Source organism: Notolepis coatsorum (genome assembly GCF_963971535.1).
Source record: "Notolepis coatsorum genome assembly, chromosome: 3".
Taxonomy (NCBI): Eukaryota; Metazoa; Chordata; class Actinopteri; order Aulopiformes; family Paralepididae; genus Notolepis; species Notolepis coatsorum.
In genome coordinates this window covers 95,806,643-95,826,371 of record NC_140167.1, presented here as the reverse complement: position 1 = coordinate 95,826,371, position 19,729 = coordinate 95,806,643, and the positions used below count along the sequence as shown (strand labels likewise).

General features: G+C 42.9%; 1 protein-coding gene across 2 annotated transcripts in view; it reads left to right on the top strand.

Annotated features, from left to right (window-relative positions):
* Nucleotides 1-19,729, top strand: part of mutyh (mutY DNA glycosylase) — a 35,652-nt gene that overhangs the window by 11,051 nt on the left and 4,872 nt on the right. For both annotated transcript variants that reach the window (XM_084311626.1, XM_084311627.1), the window contains 3 exons: nucleotides 1,699-1,812; nucleotides 2,845-2,942; nucleotides 7,076-7,220. In XM_084311626.1, the coding sequence (XP_084167752.1) occupies nucleotides 1,699-1,812; nucleotides 2,845-2,942; nucleotides 7,076-7,220 (357 nt within the window). The remainder of the gene's footprint in view (nucleotides 1-1,698; nucleotides 1,813-2,844; nucleotides 2,943-7,075; nucleotides 7,221-19,729) is intronic.

Genomic DNA, 19,729 nt, shown 5'->3' with positions numbered 1-19,729 from the left:
AACATTGGTTCCACTCCATTTACAAGACAATCCTGGGCAAGACCCCACCTTATCTTTCCTCCCTGCTCCACCATTCTCACAGCACTTACGGCACAAGATCAAGCGAGCTCATCAAACTAAACATCCCAAGATCCAAGACCACCTTTTCGCCGAAACTCCTTTCACTTTGCAGCAGCTTATGACTGGAACGCCATTCAGGACACCCTTAATCTTACAGCTCTTACTTCACTGACTGCCTTCAAGAATATACTCGACACGCTCTTAGTAGATCCCTCCTGCTCTTGCTGATACCCCAGTTTCACACTTGCATACACCCTCGCACACAACATACAAGCACTCATTCATCTTCATACTCGCACCTAGACACACGCATCTGTTTGCATACACACACACACACACACACACACACACACACACACACACACACACACACACACACACATACTTTCACCCCCCCCTACTCCTCCCCTGTTTATTTGTTTGTACATAGGCTGTGCATGTGTTTATTTGTTTATGTGTATGATTCTTAACACTTTGGCTGCCATGAAACGTGTTTAGACGTCATTGCCGGCCATGCTCAAGTTGCCGGAGGACGCTGTACAGCGTCCTTATATCAATATTTCAAAAATCTGCGATCGGATTCATATGTCCCCTCCGCTGGCCTGAGATCCACCAGGAGGACCCACTGAGCTCTCTGGCGGTTCAGGAGCGCCATCTGGTGGCCGATCGGCGCAATCGCTTAAACAGGAAGTGGCATAGAGGTTGTGCTGGACGTCCGTATTACTTCCGGGCACTCGCTATAGGTCCCGGCATTCTAGCTCGTCACAATACACAGTGATCGATTGCCAATAACTCGATAAACAACATGATTTGGACGTATATACCATTATACAAGCTGGAGATGGACCGGGTAAATCTACATCCCATAATGATAAGATTTCTACTCTACGATGATCGCCCAACGGCGCGCGGAGACTGGGGTGAGTTTTAGCGTGTAACGTTACCGTCTTCGATACTAACTGCTATTATCAACATTTGACCCACATTAGATGATTGGTATAACGCTGCCCACGGAATTATAAACGCCCCCTAGCCCATCCGGTCAACATCAGATGACGTGTAGTAACTTCTAGAAGTACGTCTAGTTGGAATTTTTTATATCGCGCTGATTGCCATAAAACTGTATTGCATCATCAATATAATGCATTTGGGGCTATAGATCACGTTCTGGAGAAAGCTGCAGAAAGAGATGAAAACATACTTATACATTAGACCATACTTTACTATGAATATGTGAATGAAAAAGTTTAACGTTGCTACACAATGAACAATACATATAGGACTTTGAATGGGCCCTAATAATGGCAATGTAGCAATAGAATTAAAAAAGTTATAGCCATGCAAAGAAGGGGTACTTCTCCATAGACAAATAGAGCCGGCAACCTATGGTATATCATTAATTTAACCCAAGGCAACCAAAGTGTTAACTGTGTTCTTATTTTATTATTATGTATAGTCTTTATTTTATTTGTATTTTCTGTTTGTATTCCTGTTGTGGCCTCTCGGACCAGATCGACACTGTAAATAAGAAACCTGTTCTTAATGTTTGATCTGGATAAATAAAGGTAATAATAGTGTTTGGATGTTATGAACACAGAACCCTGGTCTAGATCGTGGTTCTTCTGTCCCCCGGATCAGGTGGTGTTGGAGCTGCAGGGACGCATGCCCAGGACGGTGGACGGGCTTCTGAAGCAGCTGCCTGGCGTGGGGCGCTACACAGCGGGAGCCATTGGGTCCATAGCGCTGGGGCAGGTCAGAGTCCAGGACACACATTCCTTTACATCTCCTCTTATTCAGACCAGTCCGTGTTGTTGAGGCCAGTATGGACTAAAACCATGTTTAAAGGAACATGTCAACATTACGGGACATGCACTTACCGTCTTCTAGAAGTCAGACAAGATGATAGTAGGGCTGTACCGAATGTCATTTTTTTTTAATAATTTTTTTATTTGAAGCTTCTATTGAAGTTTTCGAATGAACCTTTGAATGTCTGTCGTCATATTTTATGATGTAATCATAAAAGAAAGAAAATAATATATATATATTTTTCCTCAAACAAAATCCTCAATTTGAATAAAGTGATTAATCTGATTAAATTAGTATTTTTTTTAATTAAATCAACTTTCTTTAATGAATAACTCATCAGTTTCATCAACATAAATAATCCATTAAGGGCACGGTTGGTACGAAGGTGAAGGAGGTCACGTCTTGATGGAGCGCCGAGCACTAAGCGGATGCAGATAGGCTACATAATTTATGATAAATGTTTTATTTAAATCTTTATGACGAGTCATATATTATAATAGTATAATATTAGTGTAGCCTAATCTTTATCTGCAACTGTGAAGAAAAACCCCATTGGTTTAAACAGAATGAATAGACACATAAAAAAATCTAATGTTGATTTAGAATTCAAATGTCAACGTTATGAAGGAAGCTTCGAAGCCCTAGAAGATAGATACCAATGTCCTCTCCACAAACGAATGGAAGTGGATACAGACCACTAGCCTATAGCTTAAAACTCTGGGAGAGGTGTTTTTGGCCAACAGCTAGGCTAGCTGGTCCGTATCCGCTGCCATTCATTTGTGCTGAGCTAGGCTAGCTTGCAGCCGGATAGCTTTTTCCGCTGAATATACAGAGAGGGAATTGGCATCTTATCTACTTGTCTTGACTCTGGAGAAGACGGTAAGCACATATCCCATAATAATTGGTGTGCTTCTTTTAACTATTATTACACTATTATCCTCTTTGTCATCCATCACCGACACGACCTCTGTTTCCCAGGTAACGGGAGCTGTGGATGGTAATGTGGTCCGGGTGCTGTGTCGGGTGAGAGCCATCGGGGCGGACAGCACACGCCCCGCTGTGACTGAGGCTCTATGGTGAGAGTTAAGCCCCGCTGTGACTGAGGCTCTATGGTGAGAGTTAAGCTCCGCTGTGACTGAGGCTCTATGGTGAGAGTTAAGCCCCGCTGTGACTGAGGCTCTATGGTGAGAGTTAAGCCCAGCTGTGACTGAGGCTCTATGGTGAGAGTTAAGCCCCGCTGTGACTGAGGCTCTATGGTGAGAGTTAAGCCCCGCTGTGACTGAGGCTCTATGGTGAGAGTTAAGCCCCGCTGTGACTGAGGCTCTATGGTGAGAGTTAAGCCCCGCTGTGACTGAGGCTCTATGGTGAGAGTTAAGCCCCGCTGTGACTGAGGCTCTATGGTGAGAGTTAAGCCCCGCTGTGACTGAGGCTCTATGGTGAGAGTTAAGCCCCGCTGTGACTGAGGCTCTATGGTGAGAGTTAAGCCCCGCTGTGACTGAGGCTCTATGGTGAGAGTTAAGCTCCGCTGTGACTGAGGCTCTATGGTGAGAGTTAAGCCCCGCTGTGACTGAGGCTCTATGGTGAGAGTTAAGCCCAGCTGTGACTGAGGCTCTATGGTGAGAGTTAAGCCCCGCTGTGACTGAGGCTCTATGGTGAGAGTTAAGCCCCGCTGTGACTGAGGCTCTATGGTGAGAGTTAAGCCCCGCTGTGACTGAGGCTCTATGGTGAGAGTTAAGCCCCGCTGTGACTGAGGCTCTATGGTGAGAGTTAAGCCCCGCTGTGACTGAGGCTCTATGGTGAGAGTTAAGCCCCGCTGTGACTGAGGCTCTATGGTGAGAGTTAAGCCCCGCTGTGACTGAGGCTCTATGGTGAGAGTTAAGCTCCGCTGTGACTGAGGCTCTATGGTGAGAGTTAAGCCCCGCTGTGACTGAGGCTCTATGGTGAGAGTTAAGCCCCGCTGTGACTGAGGCTCTATGGTGAGAGTTAAGCCCCGCTGTGACTGAGGCTCTATGGTGAGAGTTAAGCCCCGCTGTGACTGAGGCTCTATGGTGAGAGTTAAGCCCCGCTGTGACTGAGGCTCTATGGTGAGAGTTAAGCCCCGCTGTGACTGAGGCTCTATGGTGAGAGTTAAGCCCCGCTGTGACTGAGGCTCTATGGTGAGAGTTAAGCCCCGCTGTGACTGAGGCTCTATGGTGAGAGTTAAGCCCCGCTGTGACTGAGGCTCTATGGTGAGAGTTAAGCCCCGCTGTGACTGAGGCTCTATGGTGAGAGTTAAGCCCCGCTGTGACTGAGGCTCTATGGTGAGAGTTAAGCCCCGCTGTGACTGAGGCTCTATGGTGAGAGTTAAGCCCCGCTGTGACTGAGGCTCTATGGTGAGAGTTAAGCTCCGCTGTGACTGAGGCTCTATGGTGAGAGTTAAGCCCCGCTGTGACTGAGGCTCTATGGTGAGAGTTAAGCCCCGCTGTGACTGAGGCTCTATGGTGAGAGTTAAGCCCCGCTGTGACTGAGGCTCTATGGTGAGAGTTAAGCCCCGCTGTGACTGAGGCTCTATGGTGAGAGTTAAGCTCCGCTGTGACTGAGGCTCTATGGTGAGAGTTAAGCCCCGCTGTGACTGAGGCTCTATGGTGAGAGTTAAGCTCCGCTGTGACTGAGGCTCTATGGTGAGAGTTAAGCCCCGCTGTGACTGAGGCTCTATGGTGAGAGTTAAGCCCCGCTGTGACTGAGGCTCTATGGTGAGAGTTAAGCCCCGCTGTGACTGAGGCTCTATGGTGAGAGTTAAGCCCCGCTGTGACTGAGGCTCTATGGTGAGAGTTAAGCCCCGCTGTGACTGAGGCTCTATGGTGAGAGTTAAGCCCCGCTGTGACTGAGGCTCTATGGTGAGAGTTAAGCCCCGCTGTGACTGAGGCTCTATGGTGAGAGTTAAGCCCCGCTGTGACTGAGGCTCTATGGTGAGAGTTAAGCCCCGCTGTGACTGAGGCTCTATGGTGAGAGTTAAGCCCCGCTGTGACTGAGGCTCTATGGTGAGAGTTAAGCTCCGCTGTGACTGAGGCTCTATGGTGAGAGTTAAGCCCCGCTGTGACTGAGGCTCTATGGTGAGAGTTAAGCCCCGCTGTGACTGAGGCTCTATGGTGAGAGTTAAGCCCCGCTGTGACTGAGGCTCTATGGTGAGAGTTAAGCTCCGCTGTGACTGAGGCTCTATGGTGAGAGTTAAGCCCCGCTGTGACTGAGGCTCTATGGTGAGAGTTAAGCCCCGCTGTGACTGAGGCTCTATGGTGAGAGTTAAGCCCCGCTGTGACTGAGGCTCTATGGTGAGAGTTAAGCCCCGCTGTGACTGAGGCTCTATGGTGAGAGTTAAGCCCCGCTGTGACTGAGGCTCTATGGTGAGAGTTAAGCCCCGCTGTGACTGAGGCTCTATGGTGAGAGTTAAGCCCCGCTGTGACTGAGGCTCTATGGTGAGAGTTAAGCCCCGCTGTGACTGAGGCTCTATGGTGAGAGTTAAGCCCCGCTGTGACTGAGGCTCTATGGTGAGAGTTAAGCCCCGCTGTGACTGAGGCTCTATGGTGAGAGTTAAGCCCCGCTGTGACTGAGGCTCTATGGTGAGAGTTAAGCCCCGCTGTGACTGAGGCTCTATGGTGAGAGTTAAGCCCCGCTGTGACTGAGGCTCTATGGTGAGAGTTAAGCCCCGCTGTGACTGAGGCTCTATGGTGAGAGTTAAGCCCCGCTGTGACTGAGGCTCTATGGTGAGAGTTAAGCCCCGCTGTGACTGAGGCTCTATGGTGAGAGTTAAGCCCAGCTGTGACTGAGGCTCTATGGTGAGAGTTAAGCTCCGCTGTGACTGAGGCTCTATGGTGAGAGTTAAGCCCCGCTGTGACTGAGGCTCTATGGTGAGAGTTAAGCCCCGCTGTGACTGAGGCTCTATGGTGAGAGTTAAGCCCCGCTGTGACTGAGGCTCTATGGTGAGAGTTAAGCCCCGCTGTGACTGAGGCTCTATGGTGAGAGTTAAGCCCCGCTGTGACTGAGGCTCTATGGTGAGAGTTAAGCCCAGCTGTGACTGAGGCTCTATGGTGAGAGTTAAGCCCCGCTGTGACTGAGGCTCTATGGTGAGAGTTAAGCCCCGCCGTGACTGAGGCTCTATGGTGAGAGTTAAGCCCCGCTGTGACTGAGGCTCTATGGACCACTGCACGTCCGCGTTACATTGAGCTCATGGAGGAGAGAGCGGGGGGAGAAAATGAATGAATGTGGGGACGAGAGCCTTGACATTAAGTGGTTGTAGCCACGGCTGTGGGGGGGGGGCGCTGGAGACATGATCCAATAGACCCAAATAGATCGGCACTTTCTCGGCCGAGCTATAGTAACTTTTTTTGCACCTACTCCCGAACTACGCATGCGCAGATTGATGAACCTAGACTCCGTGGGCCCCCCCTTCCCTCTGGCAGAAGACTCCAAAGTCTCAGGTGCAGGACATCCCGTTTTAAAAACAGTACATATCCCGAGGCTGTCCGCCGTCACCTGAACTCCAGTACAAATGTTCAGGCACTTTGCACCACAAGGGCTAGCACCAGCCGACAGGCACTTTAAGGCAATATGCACTTTAAAACTGGAACACTGAGCAATTTATTTTAGGTACTGTAGCATTTTTTTCTTTTTAATTGTTTGTGTAAAACTTTTTATTGTGGGGATTGTATTCTTGTGTTTTTTATATTGTATGTTTTTAACATTGTCTGTACTGTATGTGGCACCAAGACAAATCCCAATCAACCGTGTTGAAATGGCAATAAAGTTTCTATCTATCTAGTTCGGGAGTAGGTGCGGGAAAGTGACTATAGCTCGGCCGAGAAAGTGCCGATCGACTTGGGACTGGTCGCGCCGTGTTCAGGAGACTCGGGTGTATAGAAGTCTATTGGATCATGTCTCCAGCGGCCCCACAGCCGTAGGCTCTCATCCACATTCATTCATCCCCCCCCCCCCGCTCTCTCTACCATGATTTCAGAATACCGGAAGTGTTGCAGTGGTCTATGGTGAGAATTAAGCCCAGCTGTGGCTGAGGCTCTATGGTGAGAATTAGCACAGAAATAGGTCTAAAGATGCATTTGTGTGTTTTTTCCAACACAACAATATTAAGTTGGAACTCTATGGAAATTCCTATTCTCCTTACTTTAACATTATTCACTCACATTTTGGAGGGTTTGTTTAACCTCTGCATTCCCAGGGTTATAGCCAATACGTTGGTGGACCCAGAGCGACCAGGGGACTTCAACCAGGCCATGATGGAGCTCGGGGCCCGGGTCTGTAGCCCTAAAGGGCCACTCTGCAGCCAGTGTCCCGTACAGTCTCACTGTCACTCCTATCGTAAGGTACAGTCTCACTGTCACTCCTATCGTAAGGTACAGTCTCACTGTCACTCCTATCGTAAAGTACAGTCTCACTGTCACTCCTATCATAAGGTACAGTCTCACTGTCACTCCTATCATAAGGTACAGTCTCACTGTCACTCCTATCATAAGGTACAGTCTCACTGTCACTCCTATCGTAAGGTACAGTCTCACTGTCACTCCTATCGTAAAGTACAGTCTCACTGTCACTCCTATCGTAAGGTACAGTCTCACTGTCACTCCTATCGTAAAGTAAAGTCCATCGTTCTAAAACAGCAATGTCCTTATTGAGGGAGATAAAATCGTAGTTGTTCATTAGTCGTAAGATTTTGTAGACTAATAAAAAAGAAATCTGGTTAATCAACACATTTATAAAAATGAAAAATGAATGCAATCATGTCCAAGGACCTCTGGGAATCTAGTGCTTATAAAAAACCAATGCATTCTTGTGAGAAATGTGTTTTTAATTTCCAGGACATTCAGTATGAAGAAAATACATAAATATATGTAATTTGCATATATTTCCAGAACATTGGTCCACAATTAAATTCAATTCAAACTTTAATACGGACTCATGGTCCAGAAAAAATTATTAAACATACACAACCTATATAAATAAATTACACACAACAGGCAAAAATAACATCACTTAAAATACACATCAATGTCCCACAAATAGACAGCTGTGCCAATGTCTCCACATAGATGAGTGGTAACGTGTGGCACTGAACCTAATGTCTGTTAAAACCAGAATGATCTCATTTCCAGAGTAATTTAGCCGATAGAGGAATTTATACATGAGATTTCTTAAAACAGCTTGGAAGGGGGCGGCTAAGTGGCGCAGTGGGCAAGGCGCTCGCCACTAACGCAGGAGATGGTGGGTTCGAGCCCAGCTCTCGGCGTTGATACCAGCTTGGCTGGTCGTTCATACTAACACAATTGGCAGTGTTAGGGGTGGGAAAGCTGGTGGGTGGGGATTGGACGTTGTGGACAGCGACTCCTACAGGTCGGTTGGTGCGCCTGTACAGCAGAATCAGGAAGTAACGGGGGCAGCGTGAGCCTCCCATGCGTTACTCCTCGCCACTGAGAGATCGCGCTGTACAGGTGAAAAGATGCGACAGGCTGCCTCCTCGTGTACCGGAGGGCAGTGTTCGAATTATGAGGGGGCCAATGGGGGCTCAGCCCCCATAGCTATAGTCTGAGCCCCCATAGTCAAGACCCCCTGTGGGGGTCTCTCAAAAAAATGTATATAATTTTTTTTTTTTTTTTTTTTTTTTTTACGAATTAGTATTATTTATGTTACCTAAATAAATTGTTAATAGATCATATTTTTCTTTTCAGTTTTTAAAAGAACTGAGTAATTAATGTTGTGGAATAGGCTGCATTTCACCTCCAAGCCGCTATGCGTCGCCCATGAGTTTAACGCTACTGCAACCTAGTGAAGAAGAAGCAGCAAGCAGCTGCTGTAAACAGAAAGCTGCCGGTCTGTGTTCAGTTCAGTTCAGTTCAGAGTTTTTATTTGCCACATGGAATAATACAATCATAGTTTCTTCATTAAAAAAAAAATCATAAATAGCCATTCCATGGACAAAAGGAGCAGGAAGAAGAATAAATCTTATAGTTACCTGCCCCTTATTCCTAAACTAACATGTATTTTCTTAATGGTCGGCGTATAACCTTATTTACACAAATAATCATTTATACCATTATAAAAGAAACAATCCATAGTTAAACAAGAAACATTTAAATAATAATAATAATGATAAAGAATAAAGAAGAACAACTAAAAACATAAACACTAAACAGTACGCCACATGCCGCCAAAAAGAACGAAGAAAAAAAAAAAAAGGCTCAACCCGCCGCAAGGCTGTACAAAGCTGGACAGCTTTGGTTTTATAAAAAGGCCAAAGACTGACGCTGTTAGTGCAGCAGCTAGCAGCGCTACTGTCACTGAAGTTGACACTGCTAGTGCTAGTACTAGTGTTAGCTCTGCTGCTCCTGTGCGCAGTGCACCTGTTATTGTTACCGCGCCGGTTGCCACTGCCAGACCCGAGTCTCCACCACTAGACCTGGACTGCGCTGCTACTCAACCACCACAATGCTGGGGTCCGAGTCAGTGGAACTTTTGGAAAAATAAATATGACTGGTTATTTGCCAAGGAGGGATGCATTGGCTGCCTTCCATGTAAAAACGCCAAGATATTGTTAAATAAATCATTTGGAGCCCATTTGGCAGAGCAGTGGATGAATGGGACTGTGACTAGCTCTCAGAGCAAGAAGTTGAGGAAGAGAATATAGTCGTCACTACTCGCTTTGGATAAAAGAGGTCAGTGGTTTGAATCCCGGCTCTTCCAGTCTGCATGTCGGTGACATGCTGCAGTAGTTACTTTTCTTCTTGTTGTTCTAAGATGCTGCTACTATTTTTCATACAGTTCTTGATTACCTGTGCACATTTGTTTATAACATTATTTATTTTGATTTATACAAGTATTTATTTTATGTTCATTTTATTATCAGATGATAATGTTACTTACTGTATCCTGATAAATGCTGCTGTTGTGCCATACAACTATTTATTTTCCATTAGATTATTTTGTTAGTTTTTGATTTATAAGTGCAGAGACAAATAAATGTTAATTCAAGTTCATAAATTTGGTCTAATTTTTCAAATTAAATTGTTGTATTTTTTCAGATGCAAAATGCAAATAAGTAAATATGGCATTATATATCAGAGGTGAGTAAGAAAATGAACAAATATTGATGGTTAAGAATGAGCCTGAATAATGACATCACACAATAGTCTAATGCATAGGTGTCAAACTCATGGCCCGCGGGCCAAATGCGGCCCGCCACGTCATTTGATGTGGCCCCCCAAGAGCGCCGGTAAAAAAATAGCGGCGTTAAAATAATTGTGGGTTAATGCGTTAATAAAGCTTTGACAGCCTTAGTTATTACACATTCTTACACATACATGTGTGTTGAACATCTGAGGTATTGATGAAGTAACAAAGGAAAAAAGCCAAAAGCACTTACTCCTCAGACATTCTTTGACAATTTTACAGCCCAAAATACAAAAAAGATCCAGGCGGAATAGGTAACAAAGCAGGCACGTGCACACATAGAGGCCAAGGGGTGCCTGAGCACCTGCCTTTTTGAGCCTCATCAAAAAAGTGCCCTTTTTGATTTTTTTTTTTTTTTTTTTTTTTTTACTGTTACGCATATAGACTGCCCTTCCAACTGAAAAATGTCAGGATAGAATAAAAATATTAGGTAAAGAGAGAGAGATGCCCCATATTCCATTGCAGTTTGCACGGCCTCCTCAGCGTGCCTCTCCGCGGACCTACTGTATATATTTTATGCATAGCGTGGGTGGTGATGATGATCATGATAGAAACCACTGTTGAATGCTGGTATTACACTCACTGAGGGACACAAAGAAGTCAAGTCCGATGGGATTTGGGAATCTCAAATACAAATCGGGATTGGAATAAAAAATGCATTTATATTAAACAATACAGAATATACAGCACTTCTTGGGGTCTGTAGGATAAGCACTTATTCCCTCCCCCCTGAACATTTATGGAGATGTGTGGGCCTTTTAAGTCAGTGATAAAAGTGTCTTTCAAGGATAAGTGAGCTCCTGCACTGATTATTATTGTTCAATATTCAATATTTGATCACCAAAACCCCCCAAAAAGCATAAAAAGGGGGCCCCCCGCCCGAAAAGGGCCCTTACGCGCGCTTGCTTAATATAGACACACAAGTGTTGTGCCCTTTTCAGCCTTTGAGCACCTGCCCCTCTAAAGTCCTGTGCACGTCCCTGTAACAAAGGGTTGAAGAAATATTGTCTGAACTGTCAGATGCAAGCTGGCTGTGTGACATAACCGAGCATCTCGCTCAATTGAATAAGAAGCTGTAGGGACGCAAACAAGTCCCACCCAAAACTTGACCAATATAGTTGTGAACTGAGACGACCCTTATTTTGTTATTTTTGAGTACAGTTACAGTTGTGTGTTCATGCAGACACATAATAGCAATTTCATTACGAATTGAAAATGGGGGACCTTGATGAAGTAAACAAGTCGAAAGTCCTTCTCTGGTCTGCATTCCCTTAACAATTGTGTGTATTGAGCTGTACTGTACTCATTCTGCAATCTGTTAATTAAAGTTAACGACTATGCTTGCACCTCATGGTACCAAAGCACCTCAAAGGCACTAAAAACCAAATTACAAACATCTCAAAACAAACTAGTCAGACTACTGCTTGACCTGACTCCTAGAACCCACCTCACCCCTGCACACTTTGCCAACCTAGGATGGCTTAGAGTAGACAACAGAGTACAGCAACTTGCAATGGGCCTGGTCTACAAGATACACTACACGACCAAGGTACCCATGTACATGTCAAAATACTTCCCAAAGGTCAGTGAATACCACGATCACAACACCAGAGGGAGCTCCACAAATCATGTAAAACCCAGATTCGGCTCAAACAAGGGACTAAACACGTTTCGCAATTATGCCACAACAATGTGGAACGCCCTACCCAAAGCTGTAAAGGAATGTAAATCACTACCCACCTTCAAAAACACTCTCAAAGAACACCTACGGGAGACTGCAATTCAAAACTGGCCCCTACAAATGTCCTAACCCAGTTGTACAATAAAGACCAAGCATGGCTTTGTCAGTATTCCAATGTACAGCCCCACCCAACCCCACCCCACCTACCCAACCTCCTACAATGTACAGTTTCCATGTCAAATGTATGTCAGTATTCCAATGTACAGTGTCCCCCCCCCTACCCAACCCCCCCCCCCCCCCCCCCCCCCCCCCCCACCTCCAATGTACAGCCCCACCCCACCTACCCAACCTCCCCCAATGCACAGTTTCTATGTCAAATGTATATACTCTTCTTCTGGATTTTTTTAGTATCACAAACAGTACTGTATTTGAAAATCTGGTATGTCATAAATGTATAGATGTAGCAGTACTGTCTATCTGTATGTCATGTGTGTCATATGATGAATTGAAAATGGGGGACCCTGATGGAAACAAGACGAAAGTCTTTCTCAGGTCTGCATCCTCTTAACAATTGTATGTATTGAGCTGTACTGTACTGTACCCATTCTGCAATCTGTTAATAAACTTTTCAATCAATCAATCAAATTAAACTATCTTCCATTAGTGGCCTCTGCAAGGTTGTGTGCAGCCATTTGTTTTTGTAACATCTGCTACATCTGTCCCACGTGTTCTTTGCAGCTCAGTTGTTAGTTCTGCCCTTCTTGACTGTGACAAAAAGGTTTTGAACAAACTTAATGTCATAGCTTGTATTTGATGATATTCTTCTTTGTTATTTACTTGAATGGTTTGATCATTGATTGATGGAGTAATATGGGGTTCTGATAAACTAAAATTATTTGTTAAAATAACATAAGCTAACATATATTTCTACATCTATGCAAATGCATATGCAATATGTATAACTTGAATAAGTAATAAATACAGAAACAACATGTTTAACAATATGTAAATGAGTAGCTACATTTATTTTACATTACATTAACATTAATACGGTCTTTGGCCCTTTGAGGGCAACCATAATGCTGATGTGGCCCTCTGTGAAAATGAGTTTGACACCCCTGTAGAGAGGAACTGAGGAGGGTAGAAAGAAAGAGAAGTCACCGCTGCTCTGTGAAAATGAGTTTGACACCCCTGTAGAGAGGAACTGAGGAGGGCAGAAAGAAAGAGAAGTCACCGCTGTAGACAACAACTGACTCAATTTTGGATCTAGAATTCTTATTTCTTGTGATAATATAAATTAGATTGGGAGAGTAGCTTAATATAAGCCTAATCTACTGGGGGAAACCTTGTTTTAACCTTTGAATAGACTGCTACCTAATAAGGTATTACACTCTTATCTTATGAGCTTGTATAGCACATCTGCAGACATATTGATCTAGTGTGTAGACTATTCTCTTATAGCCAACTTTTGTCATCACGACTTTATTGTTTTACAGGATAATATACTGTACCAATACTGTAGATCTGTCTCTGGGTACTTCTTCTCTTCTCTCATTTCTGGACTCCTTTTGTATCACAAACAGTACTGTATTTGCAAATCTGGTATGTCATAAATGTATCTGTACTGTCTATCTGTATGTCGTGTGTGTCATATATGTTATGATGAATTGAAAATGGGGGACCCTGAAGTAAACAAGTCGAAAGTCTTTCTCTGGTCTGCATTCCCTTAACAATTGTGTGTATTGAGCTGTACTGTACTGTACCCATTCTGCAATCTGTTCATTAAAGTTAATTAAACTATCTTCCATTAGTGGCCTCTGCAAGGTTGTGTGCAGCCATTTGTTTTGGTAACATCTGCTACATCTGTCCCACGTGTTCTTTGCAGCTCAGTTGTTAGTTCTGCCCTTCTTGACTGTGACAAAAAGGTTTTGAACAAACTTAATGTCATAGCTTGTATTTGATGATATTCTTCTTTGTTATTTACTTGAATGGTTTGATCATTGATTGATGGAGTAATATGGGGTTCTGATAAACTAAAATTATTTGTTAAAATAACATAAGCTAACATATATTTTTACATCTATGCAAATGCATATGCAATATGTATAACTTGAATAAGTAATAAATACAGAAACAACATGTTTAACAATATGTAAATGAGTAGCTACATTTATTTTACATTACATTAACATTAATACAGTCTTTGGCCCTTTGAGGGCAACCATAATGCTGATGTGGCCCTCTGTGAAAATTAGTTTGACACCCCTGTAGAGAGGAACTGAGGAGGGTAGAAAGAAAGAGAAGTCACCGCTGCTCTGTGAAAATGAGTTTGACACCCCTGTAGAGAGGAACTGAGGAGGGCAGAAAGAAAGAGAAGTCACCGCTGTAGACAACAACTGACTCAATTTTGGATCTAGAATTCTTATTTCTTGTGATAATATAAATTAGATTGGGAGAGTAGCTTAATATAAGCCTAATCTACTGGGGGAAACCTTGTTTTAACCTTTGAATAGACTGCTACCTAATAAGGTATTACACTCTTATCTTATGAGCTTGTATAGCACATCTGCAGACATATTGATCTAGTGTGTAGACTATTCTCTTATAGCCAACTTTTGTCATCACGACTTTATTGTTTTACAGGATAATATACTGTACCAATACTGTAGATCTGTCTCTGGGTACTTCTTCTCTTCTCTCATTTCTGGACTCCTTTTGTATCACAAACAGTACTGTATTTGCAAATCTGGTATGTCATAAATGTATCTGTACTGTCTATCTGTATGTCGTGTGTGTCATATATGTTATGATGAATTGAAAATGGGGGACCCTGAAGTAAACAAGTCGAAAGTCTTTCTCTGGTCTGCATTCCCTTAACAATTGTGTGTATTGAGCTGTACTGTACTGTACCCATTCTGCAATCTGTTCATTAAAGTTAATTAAACTATCTTCCATTAGTGGCCTCTGCAAGGTTGTGTGCAGCCATTTGTTTTGGTAACATCTGCTACATCTGTCCCACGTGTTCTTTGCAGCTCAGTTGTTAGTTCTGCCCTTCTTGACTGTGACAAAAAGGTTTTGAACAAACTTAATGTCATAGCTTGTATTTGATGATATTCTTCTTTGTTATTTACTTGAATGGTTTGATCATTGATTGATGGAGTAATATGGGGTTCTGATAAACTAAAATTATTTGTTAAAATAACATAAGCTAACATATATTTTTACATCTATGCAAATGCATATGCAATATGTATAACTTGAATAAGTAATAAATACAGAAACAACATGTTTAACAATATGTAAATGAGTAGCTACATTTATTTTACATTACATTAACATTAATACAGTCTTTGGCCCTTTGAGGGCAACCATAATGCTGATGTGGCCCTCTGTGAAAATGAGTTTGACACCCCTGGTCTAATGATTAGAATGTTGTGTGATGTCATTATTACTTAGTATTAGACTAATCCTAATGAGATATTCCTCTAAATATGACTTCGAAAACAGCCACAATTCAAGGAAAAAAAATAGTAAAAAAAGATTCAGGGGGCCCCCATAGCTCTCAGGTGATAATTCGAACCCTGCCGGAGGGGACACGTGATGCAAGGCTTGGTCCTCACTGCAGCCGACCAGTGGGAGGCATAGTCTAGCAACGTTCGAGACAGGGGAGGGGAGAATTAAAGGGAGAATTGGCGAGGCGAAATTGGGATGGGAGAAAAATAAGGAGAAAAAGTGGATAAAAAAAAAAACAGCTTGGAAGGTATTGACACATGCAGCCACGAACATTTCACTTGCACTACACCATCTAGGTATTTTGAGTAATATTCTCATGGCATCATTATAAGCTACTTGAAGTCTCTGCAAACTTGCTTTTTTGTAGCTTGACCACAAGTGTGCAGTATAAAGTGGTGTACAATACAACAGAGACACTTTCACTCCATCTGTACACATACTAAACTTGTGTGAGAGAGTGTTCGCATCGCTTGTGCATACAATACATCCTACGGCATTGCCTGTATATATCATCATCATCTGTCATTTGTTCTGTAATAAAATGTCCAAGATATTTTACCTTTTCACAGACCCCAAGATTATTTTCAGGCAATTTGAAGTCAGGGAATTTTAGACATTTTGTCCTCTTTGGATCTACAGATTAAAACAGCACTCTTACTGGCATTGTATTTGATATCATATCCAACCCCAAACACAGTACATATAGCAAGACGCTGCTGGAGACCACATATTGGATAAAGCCAGTAATTAATTGATATTCATCTCTAGATTTATCTTTTGATGCGATAGACCTTTTGGGAAATGTTACACTGGTCCTACATTCATGACCATATCCCAGCTAAAACTAGGACAGACCTGTATATGGAGGGGGTGGAAGCTATTTGGCTCCTGGTTCATTTAAAACTTATACTGATATGCTGTTGCTACAGACCACCAGGTACTAATATTGAATATTTGGATTGATTGATTGATTGATTGAAAACTTTATTAATAGATTGCAGAATGGGTACAGTACAGTACAGCTCAATACATACAATTGTTAAGGGGATGCAGACCAGAGAAAGACTTTCGTCTTGTTTACATCAGGGTCCCCCATTTTCAATTCATCGTAACATATATGACATACATGACATACAGATAGACAGTACTGCTACATCTATACATTTATGACATACCAGATTTGCAAATACAGTACTGTTTGTGATACCAAAAGAGTCCAGAAAAAAAAGTATATACATTTACGTATATATATATATATATATATATATATATATATATATATATATATATATATATATATATATATATATATATATTTACATATACATACGATTTGTAATATGATACATACTGTAACGCCACAGACTCTGACCAGGAACTACTTTTGGCTGCGGATATGAATGTTAATTGGTTTGATAGTAATTGTTTTTTTGAAAAGAAGGCTGATCAATGCAGCTACTGTTTGCAACCTGTCACAGATCATAAACCAACCAACCAGAATACATATTAATCAAGATGGTTCTAGGTCATCGACTTGTATTGATTACTTTACTAATGTCCTGAAAAATGCTCGAATGTAATTTCTGTTGCTGTGGGTTTTAGTGACCACAACTTAATGGTGCCGGAGGTTAAATTCATGCTATACCATGGGTTGCCAGCTCTATTTGTCTATGGATAAGTACCCCTTCTTTGCATGGCTATAACTTTTTAAATTCTATTGCTACATTGCCATTATTAGGGCCCATTCAAAGTCCTATATGTATTGTTCATTGTGTAGCAACGTTAAACTTTTTCATTCACATATTCATAGTAAAGTATGGTCTAATGTATAAGTATGTTTTCATCTCTTTCTGCAGCTTTCTCCAGAACGTGATCTATAGCCCCAAATGCATTATATTGATGATGAAATACAGTTTGATGGCAATCGGGGCGATATAAAAAATGTCAATTGGACGTACTTCTAGAATGATCTACGTATGATCTGATGATGACCGGATGGGCGGGGGATCGTTTATAATTCCGTGGGCAGCGTTATATCATTCATCTAGTGTGGGTCATATGTTCATCATAACAGTTTATATGGAACACGTTCAAGAATAACGCTGAATCTCACCGGATCTTCCTCGCGCCGTTGGACGATCAGCGTGGTGTAGACCGTTTTCGATTATGGGATGTTTATCCTGATGAACCATTTCCAGCTTGTATAATACTATATACGTCCAAATCATGTTGTTTATCGAGTTATTGGCAATGGATCGCTATTATATTGTGACGAGCCAGAGTGCCGGCAGCCAAACCGAGTGCCCGGAAGTAATATGGCCGACCAGCACAACCTCCATAGCACTTCCTGTTTGGCGATTGCGCCGATCGGCCACCAGATGGCGCTCCTGAACCGCCAGAGAGCTCAGTGGGTCCTCCTGGTGGATCTCAGGCCAGCGGAGGGGAAATATGAATCCGATCACAGATTTTTGAAATATTGATATTAAAGACGCTGTAAAGCGTCCTTCGGCAACTTGAGCATGGCCGGGAATGACGCTGTAAAGCGTTTCCCGGCAGTTAAAGTGTTAACTTGGAAAGCAAAAGTACCCAAAAGTGGGCAGATGAAAATTAATATTCATTAATTGTGTCATTCTTTTCTAGGATTTGTGATAAACATGCTCCAATTAAAAAGCTGACAGAACAACTAAAAAACAGTGGCTTGATAAAGAATTAAAGACAAGTATGACAAAGAGGAATGCTCTTAAAGAGTCTGCAATTTCCTCTGGTCGCTCTTTAGACTGGCAGGCATATCGAACACTTAGGAACAGAACTACTCAAATGTTATACTAAATGTAAAAAAATTATTATCATTTGAAACATGAAGAATGTAAAAATGACAGTAAAAAAACTTTGGAGGACGCTTAATGAAGCTATGGGGAGGGATACATTCACAATGACAACTTCCTTCATAGAAGTGGAGGGAAAATGGGGCGACTGGGTGGCGCAGCGGACATTGCGCTCGTCGCCAACACAAGAGACACCGAGTTCGACTCCGGCTGTCGGTCGTTGCCTCCGGCTTGGGCCGGCCGTCATACTAACTCATTGGCAGAGTTAGCGGGTGGAAGTCGATGGGTGGTAATCTGGACGTTGTGGACAGCGACTCCTACAGGTCGGTTGGGGACGCCTGCACAGCAGAGACAGGAAATGGCGGGGGGTAGTGTGAGCCTCCCACACGTTACACCTCGCCAATGAGAGTCCGCGCTGGCAGGTGAAAAAATTTGACAGGCTGCCTCCACATGTATCGGAGGGGACATGTGATGCAAGGCTTCTATCCTTCCTACAACCGGCCAGTGGGGGGCATATGCAAGCAATGTTCAAGACAGGGGAGGGAGAATTGGCACGGCAAATTGGGATGGGAGGAAAAATAGAAAAAGAGGAGAAAAAGTGGATACAAAAAAGAAGTGGAGGGAAAATGTATTACAAAACCTGTGGAAATAGCTAATTACTTTAATAACTTCTTTATTAATAAAGTTGACACAATTAGAAGTCAGATGAGATCTGTGGATGGGAAACTCTCTGAATCAATCATACAAAATGTAATTATGAAGGATAAGGAGTGTAGCTTTGAATTCACGAAGATCAGTGTCAAAGAGGTGGACACACTCTTGTCAAGCATGAAATCTGGCAACAAGCCATGCGGCTTTAACAATATAGATGGTAGATTATTACAGCTAGCGGGGAGGTTTTTAGCAGAGCCTTTATGTCACATTTTCAATTTATGTTTTGAGAATGGTATTTTTCCACAGTCCTGGATGATTGCGAAGGTCACTCCGCTGTCAAAAAGCAGTAGGGAGGCCTTCATTTAACCAAGTCTATATTTGACTAAGTACATTCAGTGGTGCAGTCAAATATAGACTTGGTTAAACACAGGTTTATTATTATACCCAAATAGGTACAGGTAAATCAGAGTTATAGATGGATGACTCAACAGAGACATAGGCCTGATGTGTCCCCAGAAGAGCTCCTGAATCCAGTCAGACGTAGGTCTTTATAGTAAAGAGAGAAAGGGATTCTGGGTAGAATGCAAACAGGTATTGGGTTGGAGGGGGGAGGGGGGAGTTAGAAGGGGGGGGGGGTGGTATCAGGTGAGAGACAAAGGTGGATGAATGGGGATGAGGGTTGGAACATGACTGGGAGATTGTTTTAGGGGGGGATGGGATAATTATTCCATCAGGGCTACCATCAGTTAAAAATCAAATCAAGTTTTTACAAGTGTAGTTTTTACACAAATTAGAATGTGAAATGAGCAGATTGTGTGCAGAGCTGCTGGACAAATAACACCAGAGGCCAAGTCCGACATATTAAAACTAGTCACTAATATTAAAACTAGTTTTCCATGCTTAAAGCAACGTATGTAGAGCTATGGACTTTCACTCTTTATAAATACTAAATTGGCCAGGGCTGTATCGATGCAGTATC